This window comes from Protomyctophum bolini (assembly GCF_963924005.1).
Source record: "Protomyctophum bolini genome assembly, chromosome: 7".
NCBI classification, from domain to species: Eukaryota; Metazoa; Chordata; class Actinopteri; order Myctophiformes; family Myctophidae; genus Protomyctophum; species Protomyctophum bolini.
The window spans coordinates 49,199,750-49,216,177 of record NC_137868.1 but is presented as its reverse complement, the minus strand read 5'-3'; the positions used below and the strand labels follow the sequence as shown (position 1 = coordinate 49,216,177).

At 41.8% G+C, this 16,428-nt stretch overlaps 1 protein-coding gene across 1 annotated transcript; it reads left to right on the top strand.

The window, feature by feature from the left end:
* Nucleotides 1-712: 712 nt before the first annotated feature.
* Nucleotides 713-13,529, top strand: LOC308318780 (uncharacterized protein; the record flags this gene model as incomplete). The annotated part of the gene is made up of 3 exons (XM_080768409.1): nt 713-881; nt 10,283-11,548; nt 13,501-13,529. 3 exons carry the CDS (start codon nt 713-715, stop codon nt 13,527-13,529), a joined length of 1,464 nt encoding a protein of 487 aa, XP_080624535.1.
* Between the last annotated feature and the right edge of the window lie 2,899 nt (nt 13,530-16,428).

The window sequence follows — 16,428 nt, the reverse complement described above, 5'->3', positions numbered from 1 at the left end:
TTGTCAACCAACCGAGAAGCCATCTGCCTTGCTGAGATTACTATTTGATCCAAAGAAAATTGATTCAATTTTTCCCAGGTGTAATGATAGTTTGTTATCAGCGAGCCAGGTGCAGATTCTACCGAGTTCAGAGCTAAGCTGAAGGCCTTTCCAAGCCTCAGTTTGTCAAAGGTGCAAACGTAGTTTGCAAATGAGCAGGATTTGAGCCGGCGCTGTGATGCGCCTTATGTTTTAGCAGCACCCCGTGGTAAACATGGAATGATGATGCTCGTCACACACCCTAACATAAGATCATAACTTCCGGTCTGGATTTTTTGCTCTTCAAGATAGGAGTTAAACAGGGAAAAATGCTGGCGTGAATTATATCACAAGTTATCAATAAATGCTGGCGGCCTAAGCGTTACAGCATAATTAAATGTTGACATCTTGCCGTATATAGGTAATGGTATTGTCACATATAAAACCTTATAAAATACATTGCTCGATACCGACAGCCAGTCCGAGAGTGGACTCATTAATTTAAGTATTTTTAAGTATATAGGCAGTATTTTAGGCCATTAAAAACACATTTCCCACCTCCGTTTTATGTGTTTGTAAAAAATCTAAAATAAAGTACTGATCATAAATAAATCACTTCACTTGATTTCAGACCGGAGTCCAGACTGCAGGTGAAGACGAACTCTCCAGACTCATAAGAACTACAATACCCATGATGCATCACTCCCAGTTGAAGATGAACTCTCCAGACTCAGCCAAGAACGTTTCTATTAAACAGGAAACTGAAGACGTTTCTATTAAACAGGAAGCTGGAGACGTTTCTATTAAACAGGAAGCTGAAGACGTTTCTATTACACAAGAAGCTGAAGACCAGCCACACCTCAGTAAGTTTCATGTTCTATTCCTTTCTTTAATATGTTCTGTTCTTTGGGGCTGCCACAATGTCTTATTTTCACTGTACAATAACAATGGCAAACTAGAAAATTTGCAATTAAAAAAAAATGCAGAGTGTGGTTGCCGCAGTGGCTCACATATGGCCCTCCCACTAATATTGATATTACAATTTCCAGTCACACCTTAGATCATGTGTAAGTAATTCGGAGGGGATTCAACCCCCAAAATTCATATTTTTGCGACAAACGGTTACATTTCTCGCATTTACGGCGCCCCCTATGGATGAAAATGGAATTGCTTTTAGAACTTGGTTGATTGAACCACCCCGGACATGTGATTCTAATTTGGGATGGATTGGACATTCCGTTCGTGATTTATGGCATTTTTTGTGATATAGGCCCCTTCTACTAACTTCGGAAGACGATTACGGCCGAACGATACGCACTACCAAAATTTGGTGTTTTAATTGGATAGGTTCAGAGATCATTTGTGACAGGTGCCAGCAAAAAGAGCCTCAACTCGATTTTTACAGATTACAGATTATTACAGATTATTAAAGTACAGAATGTAAACTTTCATATTCAATGAAATTGGACAATAATTGAAGGAGATATAACCATTTTAAAATGATTGGGGCCTTTCACCCAAAGCTGAGAAAAGTCCCTTTCAATATTCACAACATTTTTAACACCTTAGAGCTGGATAGAAGTGGGTGTGACAATGGGAGGGACAATAGGTACTTAACTCCACCCACAATGACCACCTTAGAACGTTTTAGCTGTCAACAGTGCAATATAGAAACACTGACATGTTTAAAGTGATCGTGACATTATTTTTAACATAATTTTAACAACATTAAAAGTCTTGGCCATGGTCCTTCAAACGTGTCTAAAAAGTTTGAACAGAAATCTCCACTCCAGTATTTCTTGCCAGGAGTTTTTGTGTGTATGTAATATGCATCCTGAGAAGGCATAGAAAAACACATTATTTTAGCCTGTAGATGTCGGTAATTCCCCCTTTCCTGTCAATCACTACCCAGCTCCGCCCCCCCCACCAGTGTTGCCAACTTAGCGGATTTGTCGTCATATTTAGCTTCTTTCCAGACCCCCCTAGCGACTGAATTAGTGAAAAGCTTCTGGCGAGAAATCTAGCTTTTTTCCCCTGGTGAATTGGGGACAAATCGTGTTGACAGGCGCCAGATATGCGCCAGAGATAAAATCTTTTTTTTTTTTTTTTTCAGCCTCAAATCCGCGAAATTGGCAAAACTAAAAGTGGTCGGCGCGTCTGGTCCGGCTCACAGGTCACAGCAGGCTCAGTGGCTTCCTCGGCTCGGTTATGTGCACACTGCACAGACTGTCTACCAGTGCTTCCTCCTTTCTTGCTCTGCCTAGGCGAGTGCGCTCCGGTGCGGTATTTCCGAACGCGCCCCTCGAGCTCGACAGAGCAAGAAAGGAGGAAGCACTGGCAGCTCAGTTTAGTCTGCTAGTAAAAATAAAATACACACTCGGATGCATAAAGTATTAACCTTCTAATTCCTGTATGGATCGGAACAAAATAGCGTTCTAAACATTAGTTGAATTGAGGTATGTTTTTTTTTATATTACAATGAGTTTAAACGATGTGTTATCAAATGAAGAGATGATACAAACTAAGTGCACATAAATGACAAATGTTTTTCTGGGCTGGCTACATATTTTCGTTGCTAGGGGCGCCTAAAAGTCGCTAGGGACGCAAAAAAGTCGCTACGCGCGCGCATATCCCACCCCTAGCGACTTTTAACGACTTTTCGAGGAGCCACTAGCTACTTCCGTTACTGGAGAGTTGGCAACACTGCCCCCCACCCCTCAAGCCCTCCATACCTCTCCGCCCCCCTCAGAGAACGGGACTGTTCTTTTTTTTTTCCTTTACAAGTTCACAGCATCTCAGCCATAGCAACGCTGCCAGTGCCAACGCACGCAACTTCTTCTCCTTTTATAACTATTTGTTTATAGTTTATATAAAATGTTATTTATAATAAGACTATCACTGCATGTATGTACTGAGGGGATGGACAACAACATGTATTCTCTGCTGCAAAAGGAGAGGAGACTGGAGCAACACGGACATTTAGAGCCTTTTATTAAGGTGCTGAGTATACAAAACGACTAACGTTGACCGCAAGGTCGAAACGTAAAAGGCTCTAAATGTCCGTGTTGCTCCAGTCTCCTCTCCTTTTTCAACTTTGATGTCCCTGCACCTGTGAAGCACCGGATCAGCCGTTTTAGGCTTGAGGCGCGTTGGTAGACTCCCTTTGTAACATGTATTCTCTATTCAACGTCATCGTACGAGCAACAGTTGGTAAACAAATAAGGCACGTTCGGAAATACCGCACCGGAGCGCACTCGCCTATTAGTTTGCATTGCACAGTGCCAGTGGGCTAGTGCGCTATTTCCGAACGCGCCTATGAAACTCCTGCAATATCTCACCCCACGACCACGTCGACATAAACTTGTGTAATGTCATCGATATCATACTCAATGACTATAGCCTATCATTATTCGCCATACTTTTAACGTGGATTATATCACACGAGCGTTGGCTGCGTTGCTATTCCACTCACTGTATCAATAATGAGCACATGCAATCTACAACAGCTGGTGCACGCCACGAATCAAAGATTAATAATAGTCAAACACACAGCTAATGCGGGTAGTGGCAGTGATTGACTATAAATTAAAAGTAGGCTACCATGAAGCACTTCGGGGTGCTGCAGGCGATTGATTTTTTATTGTGAGTCCACTCAAATAGTACTGCACAACAATTTAACACAAATCATTGCAGTATAAATACTTATAGTTGGGATTAGGACACGAATGCTTGGTATTGCTCCTGGGTTCATAAAAAGTTTGGTTGCAAATCCACTCTGAACTCTGAATTTGAAAAACTTTCTGGGGTGAAATGATGTGCGCACAAGAGTCGCTTCTTTGACAACTTGGTTGGAACGTTACCGTCAAAAATAAAATGCATCCACCTAGAGCGTGAATCTTCATCTAGGCCAGTTGGTGGAAAGTGCAAGGACTTGTGTTGATTGACACAGCCGACAACGGATTAACCATTATTATTATTATTATTATACTGAAACAAAGTCGCGGTCAGAATGAGGAAGAAGAGAGGAGAGGATCAGGTGGAGGAGAGGAGAGGGGCGGGGAAGAGAGGAGGGGGGCGGGTAGTAGAATTGGCAGGCAGGGAGCAGAGGAGAGGGGGCGCGGTTTAGCGTTACATTACGTAGGCCTCCGCCGTCCAAGCCACGAGTCATATTTGCATAATTATTCACAAAAGTCCAGACAGCGGAGAATACACTGAATGTTCAAATTTGGGTTTTTTTTGGTGAAATTGATGTCAAGAAAAGCCAAAGAACACAAAATATCTACAAAAATGTGTTTTAAATGTCACAATCCCTTTAAACAAACAATGCAATTTGTAAGGTGCCCCAATAAACCCTTTTGAAAGTACTAAGTATTAAATACTAAGTATAAGTATTCAAGTATTAAATACTAATTTAAGTGTTCAATTTCACTTATACACTACCTGGTTGTAAATAGCTGCAGTAGGCTACACCATTTTATGCAGGTCTACTATTTCTATTTAGTGTACATTTAGTGGATGTGGCTTACATCCGGTCTAAAGCCCACCCACTGTATGCGCTGATTTCCATACACAATCCGTATCCTCCCCTCACCGGATGTTGAATTAACAGTACTAACGGCCATATATTTGACGATCTTTTACACAAAACGATTTTCCGACATTTCCTTTTCACTTTATACCGTTTCGTAGAGACGGCCTACACAAACGATCTATATACAAAATGAAAGCCCGAATTTCGTAGTTTATATAGTATTTTGAATTTTTTTAAATGAGCAAAAAATGAGCGAGTTATGATTTAAAGAAAAGACGAGTTATTTTGGCTCTTTGCGGCTGGAGGAAAAGAACAAGAATAAGCAGCAACACTCTGAAGCAATATAGCACTAACGGGCAACGTTTCACATGTATTATTAGTTTTATACATTTTAGGATGTGTTTAGATGCTTATGACAACATCTCAGCAGTTAAGACAATGTCCCTCTGTTAACACACGACACACAGACAGCTAGCTAACTAGGCTAGCTAGCTTTTAGCCTGTTGTTGTGTGATGGTGGAAGTCTATTCTCCAGGCTGGGAAGCGTATTTGAGCGTGTAGCTACGTGGTTTTGTTTATTTTCCTGTAAAGTATAACCCAAAAGCTCCTCCATACTATAGCCATGTAGAATAATTCTGTGTTTATAAACACACAAGCACGCTAATGGGCGGTGACCAGAGCGTGAAACCTCAGAACAAAGAGATCTCAGGACCAATCGAAAACAACATGCAAATCTCAGAACTGCGCTTCTCCGGCCCCAAAACATTGTTAAAAAACAAGCCTACTTTGACATATAAATGTATACGTTTATTTTGCCCAAATGAACAATCTGTTGGAATAAAAACCTTCTTCAACATTCAAACTGTCTTAATATGAAAAAAAAAGAAAATCACATAAAAAAAAACGATGTTATTTTGACCATTTTAGACCATTTCATTCTGGCGAGTTGAGGCACTTTCAGCTGGCACCTGTCACATTTGTGCCGATTTCTGTGAGATTTGGACAAAATCTGTAGGAGGAAAAGCAAAAAGTGTGTTTTGGATAAAATTCAAAATGGCAGAAAATCTTTCATGTATATGGGGAGATGCGTCATCCTCCAAGTTTTGTAACTATAGTGATTACAGTGATTACAGGAAAAATACTTGAATGTGAATTTTTGCATTTTCCCATTCATGTCAATGGGAAATTTTAATTCACTAATAAATTCATATCAATTAAACTATACAACATTTCTCTTAACAAAATACAAGCAGACGATTCCCGAAATCCTTTTTTGGTTAATTGGTTTGTTCCACAGTAATTCAACAAAAAATGGTTTTGTGTTCCACCGTGGACTGAGAAGACACCTTTCTTATGCCTATCTGGATGGATAATAAATAGGTTGTCCTTAACTTAGTAAGGAGTAGTAACATATAGCCTACACTTGCTGCAGTAGGTGTAAAATAGCATAGCATAGCAGCATATTCAATTAATAATAATATTAATTAGAACTGCACTCTGTCGAGTGCATACTTGCTTGTTGCACATTAGTAGGCCTACTAGTGCGCAAGCAGAGCGCGCAAGTACTTTCGACCGCTACAAACTGTCAAATCTCAGTAATGACTCAGTTGTGCCTGATACGGCAGTATACTATGTATATGTAATTTGTAAGTTGATTAGCGGTATACTGTGGTTACTTTGCGCCGTACGCACCGTCCCAGCCGTTCCGCCAATTGTGATGCGTATGCACCGTCCCAGCAAATTGTCCCTGCACATTGTGCCTGATACGGCAGTGGTGCCAGATTACATACATGTATACATAGGATCATTACCTTTAATCCTCCCAACACTAAAACATATCGTCATTACGTCACCATCGAAAACCAATTACACTCTGCCATTGGGTCATTTAATCCACATCTTTATTACGTCATCATTGAGAGCTAGTTATACATATACTATGTATATGTATATATAATTTGTAAATTGATTAGTGGTATACTGTGGTTACTTTGCGCCGTACGCACCGTCCCAGCCGTCCCGCCAATTTTGATGCGTATGCACCGTCCCAGCAAATTGTGCCTGATATGGCAGTGGTGCCAGATTACATACATGTATACATAAGAGCATTACCTTTAATCCTCCCAACACTAAAACATATCGTCATTACGTCACCATCGAAAACCAATTACACTCTGGCATTGGGTCCTTTAATCCACATTTGTAAATTGATTAGCGGTATACTGTGGTTACTTTGCGCCGTACGCACCATCCCAGCCGTTCTGCCAATTTTGATGCGTATGCACCGTCCCAGCAAATTGTCCCTGCACATTGTGCCTGATACGGCAGTGGTGCCAGATTACATACATGTATACATAGGAGCATTAATATTACGTTTAATCCTCCCAACACTAAAACATATCGTTATTGCGTCACCATCGAAAACCAATTACACTCTGGCATTGGGTCCTTTAATCCACATGTTTTGTATGGCATCATTGAGAGCTAGTTATACATATACTATTTATATGTATATATAATTTGTAAGTTGATTAGCGGATTCTGTGGTTACTTTGCGCCGTACGCACCGTCCCAGCCGTCCCGCCAATTTTGGGGCGTATGAACCGTCCCAGCAAATTGTGCCTAATACGGCAGTGGTGCCAGATTACATAAATCTGTATAACTAGCTCTCAATGATGACGTAATAAAGATGTGGATTAAAGGACCCAATGCCAGAGTGTAATTGGTTTTCGATAATGACGATATGTTTTAGTGTTGGGAGGATTAAAGGTAATGCTCCTATGTATACATGTATGTATTCTGGAACCACTGCCGTATCAGGCACAATTTGCTGGGACGGTGGCACGGTATAATTATTTTATTACTTATTGTAAATTGTCAATTGTTTTAAATGTATTTCATTCTGTACTATAGTGATATTAATACTAAATCATGATCAGAGTAATATGTGTCTCTAACTTCAATTTCTGTAATAATACTTTCAAATTTGTTGAAATATACATGATCTAAAATACTTCCGAAATCTGTAGTTGGATTTGTATTTAATTGTTTAAAGCCTAATCTTGACATGAAGGTCTTTATATACTGGTCCCAGCTCATCGTTGAGAGCTGGGAGTATGTAGTTGTAGCTACAGAGTATGTAGTTGTAATTTGATTAGCAGTATACTGTGGTTACTTGGTTCCAAAAAGTGACAGCCAAGTTTTTTTCAACGGTAAGTCTGTGCCTGGTTTGCTGGGCCAAGTAACCACATTACGTCATCGTTGAGAACTGGGACCAGTGTACATGGTGTGTATACGTATGTGATGACGTAATGTGGTTGAAAAAAACTTGGCTGTCACTTTGAAGAGACCAAGCGAAATGATTACTTGCGCGCTCTGCTTGCGCAAGTAATAATACTAACAATACTAATAATGATAATAATACAAGTCGCTTATAATAAGCGGACATGGCAACATCCACATCTACTGGCGGAACATCAATCAATCAAAATCAAAACTTTATTTGTATAGCGCATTTCATACAGCAAGTGCAACTCAATGTGCTTCACAGTTTACAAATATAAAAACACCAAAGGAGATGGAAAAACAAAGAAGACAAAAAGAAGAAAACATTTAGGAAAATCATTATAGATAAACATAAACAAGGATAATGGTATGAGCTAATTAAACGCAATGTTAAAAAGGTATGTCTTAAGGTTTCTTGTCCGTGGATTCAGAGAGCCGCAGGTTAACTGGCAGGCTGTTCCACATTACAGGACCATAATGGCTAAAGGCTGCTTCTCCATGCCTTTTAGTCTTAGGTCTAGTCTTAGGAACCTCTAAGAGAGCAGTTCCCGAGGATCTAAGAGCTCTTCCAGGCACGTACCCAGGGAGCATTTCGGACAAATATGTAGGTGCATTACCATGGATAGATTTAAAAACCAGCAGAAGGACCTTAAAATCAATTCTAGATAAAACAGGCAACCAGTGAAGGGATTTTAAAATGGGTGTGATGTGTGCTCTCCGTCTGGTCTTGGTAAGTACGCATGCTGCTGCATTCTGGACTAGTTGTAGCCGGGCAACTTCTTTTTTGGGGACACCAGATAGGAGAGCATTGCAGTAGTCTAGCCTGCTAGTGATGAATGCGTGCATCAGTCTTTCTGTGTCAGCTTGTGAGAGAAACCCACGGACTCTGACAATATTCCTCAGGTGATAAAAGGATACTTTGGTGATGTTGCTGATGTGGGCCTTGAAATTTAGGTTTGAGTCAAGTATGACACCAAGGTTTTTTACCTGATCCTTGGTGCTTAATGAGCAGGATTTTAGTTTGTGAGATATTTGTTCCTTGTGGGGGCCATCTCCGATAACTAAGATTTCCGTTTTGTCTTTATTTAGCTGGAGAAAGTTTTCTGACATCCAGACATTGATGTCCGAGATGCAGTTTAATAGGGTGTCAATGGGGCTGAGGTCCTTAGGGGATACAGATATATAAAGCTGTGTGTCGTCCGCATAGCTATGGAAATCAATTTTGTGTCTCCTGATGACATTGCCAAGTGGCAGCATGTACAAATTAAAAAGCATAGGACCTAGAATAGAGCCTTGGGGAACCCCACATGTCATCTCCGTCTTTTCAGAGGTATGGTCACCCAGGGCTACAAAGGACTCTCGACCTGTCAGATAGGATCTGAACCACTTGAGGACAGTGCCAGAGAGACCAACGTGGTGCTCAAGTCTGTTCAGGAGAGTGTTGTGGTCGATGGTATCAAACGCTGCACTGAGGTCCAGGAGGACAAGGACGGACAGGTGCTTAGTGTCAGCGTTCACATGACATGACGACATGAACATGTCGTCATCACTGTGAGACAACATGGCGTCATCACGGTGAGACGTCAACTGTGGGACATGTCAACTCCTGGAAGCGTCTGCAGCCAGACCCCTTTTCCCCCGACACACAGGCAGACAGATTCACAGACAAATGTACAGACGTGCTATGCTTGTTGATATAACAGCCATTTAGGTCAATGAAATCTCACAAACTGCTGTAGCGATAGTAGCTTAACAATCTATGTAAAGGAGAGGAAATCTTTTACATAGATTGTTAAGATAACTCCAGTCCACATTTCAAGCTCTCATTATCAGAAGTGCTTCCGTTTCATAACGTCATGCTCTGAGTGGCATGACTAATTTACTTCCAAATCAGAGCCCAGGTGAGAAGTATCATGTTTTTAAAGTTGTTTCATGATTCAAATGAAATATTAGTTTCTTTATTAATTTTGGTGTCAAAGTAACAATATATTTCTTCACACTAGAAGTAGGTCGGTAGTGGCTTATTGTCAGTATCGGCCCGTAACACGCAGGAGGCTATCCCCGTCACAATGCGCTAGACACCTGGGAGATGGATTATGCGGTAGAGCGCCACACCTACCATCAGCTGCTAATACTTCCCGCACGACTTGCTGCACCAAGCCGTGCCACTTATACACTGAGTTGGCGGTGCCCGGAATCGAACCCATGACCTTGTGGTCCAAGGCGAGAGCTCTGCCGACTAAGCTACCCGGACACAAAACTTCTTCACATTACTTTTTTTGTATTTTGCTAAAATCTATCAGAACAGTAATAACCTGTAGTTAGTAACGGTTTAGTCAATCTTATCCTAGTAGGTAGTAGGTCATTTTGTACATGGAACATGTTAGAAAAATGTATTTACATTTTAGGAATCCAGTGTTGACCATCATGTTATATTTCTGCTCCTAGACATCCTGCACATGGTTGTGTGTACAGAGCAGGTTTCTCCTGAACAGGAGAGGAGCCCCAGTCTGCTCCAGGAGGAACCAGAGCCTCCACACATTAAAGAGGAACAGGAGGAGCTGAAAGAGGAACAGGATGAGCTACTTCAAAGACCAGAGGAACCTGTTGGGTCAACGATGACCTTACTAGCAGTGAAAGGTGAAGAAGAAAATGATGATGATGAAAAAGAAGAACACATATCTTCCCACTGCTCTGAGATTGAAGTTGAACTTGAATCTGACACTGAAGTCACTGAAGACAGTGATGATTGGGAGGAGACCAGTGAAGATGATGATAACGAACAACGTGACAAGAGTTTCAGTGACTCAGGTTCCATGAAGAAGCACCAGCGTGTCCACAATGGAGAAAAACCTTTTAACTATGAACATTGTGACAAGAGTTTCGGTCAGTCAGGTAACCTAAAGCAACAACTTTGTGTCCACACTGGACAAAAACCTTTTCACTGTAAACATTGTGACAAGAGTTTCAGTCAATCAAGTGCCCTAAAGAAACACCAGTATGTCCACAGAGAAAAAACTTTCCAATGTAAACATTGTGACAAGAGTTTCAGTAGGTCTTGTGATCTGAAGAGACACCAGCATGTCCACACTGGAGAAAAACCTTTCCAATGTAAACATTGTGACAATAGTTTCATACAATCAAGTGCCCTAAATATACACCTTCGTGTCCATACTGGAGAAAAACCTCTCCAATGTAAACATTGTGACAAGAGTTTCAGTAGGTCAGATCAACTGAAGAGACACCTTCGTGTCCATACTGGAGAAAAACCTTTCCAATGTAAACATTGTGACAAGAGTTTCAGAAATTCAAGTGTTCTAAAGACACACCAGTATGTCCACACTGCAGAAAAACCTTTCCAATGTAAACATTGTGACCAGAGTTTCATTACTTCATCTCACCTGAAGAGACACCACCGTGTCCATACTGGTGAAAAACCTTTCCAATGTAAACATTGTGACAAGAGTTTCCAAACTTCAAGTGATCTGAAGAGACACCAGCATGTCCACACTGTAGAAAAGCCTTTCCAATGTAAACATTGTGACAAGAGTTTTGGTCTATCAAGTGCCCTAAAGACACACCAGTATGTCCACAGAGAAAAAACTTTCCAATGTAAACATTGTGACAAGAGTTTCAAATCTTCAAGTAATCTGAAGAGACACCAGCAAGTCCACACTGGAGAAAAACCTTTCCAATGTAAACATTGTGACAATAGTTTCATACAATCAAGTGCCCTAAATATACACCTTCGTGTCCATACTGGAGAAAAACCTCTCCAATGTAAACATTGTGACAAGAGTTTCAGTAGGTCAGATCAACTGAAGAGACACCTTCGTGTCCATACTGGAGAAAAACCTTTCCAATGTAAACATTGTGACAAGAGTTTCAGTAGGTCAAATCAACTGAAGAGACACCTTCGTGTCCATACTGGAGAAAAACCTTTACAATGTAAACATTGTGACAAGAGTTTCAGTAGGTCAGATCAACTGAAGAGACACCAGCATGTCCACACTGTAGAAAAGCCTTTTCAATTTAAACATTGTGACAAGAGTTTTGGTCTATCAAGTGCCCTAAAGGCACACCTTCGTGTCCATACTGGAGAAAAACCTTTACAATGTAAACATTGTGACAAGAGTTTCGAATTTTCAAGTGAACTGAAGAGACACCAGTATGTCCACACTGCAGAAAAACCTTTCCAATGTAAACATTGTGACAAGAGTTTCATACATTCAAGTGCTCTAAAGATACACCTTCGTGTCCATACTGGAGAAAAACCTTTCCAATGTAAACATTGTGACAAGAGTTTCAGTAGGTCAGATCAACTGAAGAGACACCTTCGTGTCCATACTGGAGAAAAACCTTTCCAATGTAAACATTGTGACAAGAGTTTCATACAATCAAGTGCCCTAAAGATACACCTTCGTGTCCATACTGGAGAAAAACCTCTCCAATGTAAACATTGTGACAAGAGTTTCAGTAGGTCAGATCAACTGAAGAGACACCTTCGTGTCCATACTGGAGAAAAACCTTTCCAATGTAAACATTGTGACAAGAGTTTCAACAATTCAAGTGATCTGAAGAACCACCTTCGTGTCCACAGTTCTCACAGGACAATACAAAATATGTCCACTCTAAACGGTGTGACCTTAGTTTAAATAACTCTGGTCACTTGCTTAATCACCATTGCATCACACCATGGGGTAAAAAAAATTAAGTTTCCACTATGTGTTCCTGTCTGTCTTGGATCATGAGACATAATCTATAGACATGCAGCAGCATCCACTCTTAAATCCCTAGACTCTCATCGATTAGATTTATTACGGTGATAGCTATGGTACTCACCAATGTATCTTATATAACAAGGTTGGATGGTCCTCCCTGACAGAGAGACGGAAACTGCATTGGCACCTGTTCTTGTATATAAAGCCATGCTTGGAGATTGTCCTAAATACATCTCATCTTTTCTGAAGTACACCCGCACCCGGTCAAGTAGTTTCCCCAAATTCAAGGTACCAAAAGTTAGCTCTGAACTTGCTTTTGGCTTCTGTGGCCCTAATACATGGAATGACCTGCAAATGACATTGAAACTGACCATATTGGTACCCTTAAGTCGTTTTAAATCCTTGGTGAGCATACAGATCCCCACAATACGTAACTGTTTTTAGATCGTTTTGAAATTTGTCTTAGCTTTTTATTTGTTAACCTATGTAATGTTTATCGTTTGTTTTTCTTTTCCTGATCTTCTGATGTATTGTGATGTTTTTTCTATATGATATTGTATTACTCAAAGACACTGAAAATTAGTTTGATTACTCAGTGTAATTTCGAGAATAATCAAAACTTGAATGAATGAAAAATGAGCTTACTGGGAGGATCAAATTAAACAGCTGTATGTTCGTAGGGAGGTCGATAGACAAGGACAATATTATGGATTATTATAATGCTCCTATATTTCAAAACAAATATGGGTAAATTCTCCTTCTACAGCACGGCCACCCAGGCGTGGAATGCCCTGACCCCTTCCCTCAGAAAAATGCAGATCACTTACATATTTTAAAACATGCCTGAAAGTCGACCTTTCAGCAGGCCCAGTGGAGAGGAAATGATCACTTCTCCTTTAAACAGGTGACCACGCCCCCTCCTAACTTTCTCCCACTCTGTTCTAGGTATGCCGCGGTTTACCGAATTTCGGTAATACCGCGACAGGAACAGCCACGGTGTTGATACCGTGAGATTTCCGAGCATACGGTATTTTAATACAGCGTCGGTGGGCGGCACATGCTGCGCATATGCAAAGCAACTCCACTCGCACACTAAGGCAAAACATTTATTTTCACAACACAGCTGCAGTGAATTGAAAAGTTGCTTCCTACCTTTGAGTTAGTGTTGCTGAAAGACACCCAGATCCAATTGTATATTCCATATTTCCATATGTACTATAAGTGTGAACTAGTGTCAACACGGAGGCACACAGTGACAGTTGTGAGCATGCGCAGATTGCACTACCTCTGCTACAGCGTACAGGGTACGAAACGGCCATTAGGGGGTGCCAAAAACTACTGGACAGACAGAAAAACACAAAACAGACACAAAAGGACATAATCACACAAGACCCGGACAACCAAGGACCATATACCATGTGGGGGGGGGGGGGGGGGGGCAGTTCTTAAGCATTTGCATTGAGTAGTCTGATGGCAGTTGGCATAAAAGAGAGTCTGTTGCGTTCCGTGCGTATCGGGGGGAGTCTGAGCCTACGGCTGAAAGTGCTCGTCCTATCCCGCAGCACACCATGGAAGAGGTGGGAGGGATTTTCCCGCATGGAGTCCAGTTTAACCCTGATCCTCCTCTCCACGACTGACTGCAGGCTCTCCATTCGGAGGCCAACAACAGAGCTGGCCTTCTTTATAATTTTGTTGAGCCTGTTGAGCTCACCGGCCTTGACGCCCCCTCCCCAGCATACCACTGCATAGAATAGAACGCTGGCCACAACAGACTGGTAGAACATCACCAGTAGCCTGCTACACACTCCAAAAGACTTGAGCCTCCTCAGGAGGTACAGTCTGTCCCTTCTTGTAGACAGCGTCTGTGTTGTCTTTCCAGTCCAGGTCCTTGTTCAGGTGGACACCCAGGAACTTGTAGGAGTCAACAATCTCTACCTCCTCTCCCTGGATGGTGATGGGTGCCTCCTCTTGCTCCGCCTGGCGTCGAACACCAGCTCTTTGGTTTTATTGATGTTCAGCAGCAGGTGGTTCTGTTCCGCCCAGCCGATGAAGTTCTCCACCACGCTCCTGTACTCCCCGTCATTGTCGTCAGTGATGCAGCCCACAATGGAGGAGTCATCAGAGAACTTCTGGAGGTGGGATGTTGGCGAGTTGAAGCTGAAGTCGGAGGTGTAAATGGTGAACAGGAAAGGTGACAGAACGGTTTCCTGGGGTACTCCAGTGCTTCCCATCACCACTTCTGACTGGCAGCCTTGTAGCCGCACATACTGTGGTCTCAGGGTGAGATAGTTGGTAATCCACTCCACCATGTTGTGGTCCACATGCATGGAAGCAAGCTTCTCAGCAAGCAGGGGGGGGCCGGATGGTATTGAACGCACTGGAGAAAATGTGCTCACCGTGCTCCCTTTTTTTCCAGATGTGCAGCATTCTCCTCTGCAGCATGTACAGTAGATGATGGCATCCTCCACACCAACTTTGGCCCGGTAGGCGAACTGTAGAGGGTCCAGGGACTCACTCACCACCGGCCGTAGGAGCTGCAGAACCAGTCTCTCCAGGGTTTTCATGATGTGTGAAGTCAATACCACTGGCCTGTAGTCGTTCAGAGTACTGGGATGCGCTCCTTTCGGCACTGGGATGATGCAGGATGTCTTCCACCTCTTCGGCACCCTCCTCAGCCTCAACGAGAGGTTGAAAAGGTGCTCGAACACCGCTGACAGCTGGTCTGCACACATCCTCAGCACCCTTGGACTGATGCCATCGGGCCCTGCCGACTTGCCCTGATGTAGCCTCTTCAGTTCAATCTTCACCTGGTCAGCAGTCACAGTCAGTGGTGGTGGAGGAGAGGAGGTCACGGGGGGAGGGGGGAAAAGGCAACGTGGCTTGTGCTGGGATATGAGCTGGAGGGCTATGGGGAAGGTTATCCTGGGAGCCGCTGATATCAAACCTATTGAAAAACAGGTTGAATTAATTGGCTTTGTCCTGGTTGCCCTATTGGCAGAAATGTAATCAGTATAGGGTACAGTCAAACACATGTCCAAAGGGATCACTGAAAAAAATCACATGACAAAGTGACTTGACAAAATTCAAATATCATAAAAGGTAAAAATAAAAAAATAAGATATGTAGGCCTGCAGGTTGGGGAACAAAGAAGGGCTTATAAGGAGGTGGGGGTAGTCACTAGACATAGGTGGGGGGGGTTTATATATATATATATATATATATATATATATATATAAATACCGTGGAATACCGAGGTATAGATTATCAATACCGGCACCATACCGTACTGTAAAATCTCATACCGTGGCATGCCTACTCTGTACTTAGTAATGATATATTTTGTTGTTGTTTTTGATGATATTGAATTATTGTTGAGGGGCGCTAGCTCCTCCTATTGGGCTTTGTCTTTGTGTGAACACAAACACGATGATTTGATTGGCTGATGTACATATTGAGGATAAAATTGTGAGGGCAGAAAAGTGAAGACGCTTAAAGTGATTGGCCGGAATGACATTTGTGATGATTTGATTGGCTGAGCATGGAATGTGATGTATGATGTGATAAGAGTGTTGGAACCAGTATTTGACTGAACTCTGTTGCTGTTTTACATTCATGTCTAACTATTCAATCAATCCTGTCAATAGAGGCCTACATTCTCCTGATCTTTTGTTTTTCTCCTCATGTTAAACCTTAAAGGACAACTTTGGTTGTTTTTCAACTAAGGTTCATGTTTTAGGTTATTAGAGAAAGTAAAAGATGAGTGTTATATATTTTTTTATTTGCTGCTTTCTTTCATTTGAACAATTTTTGCTATTTTTGGCAGGGGGTCGAACAAGTTGGTGAATGTGTTTTACCAAATTGTACAGTGAGTTC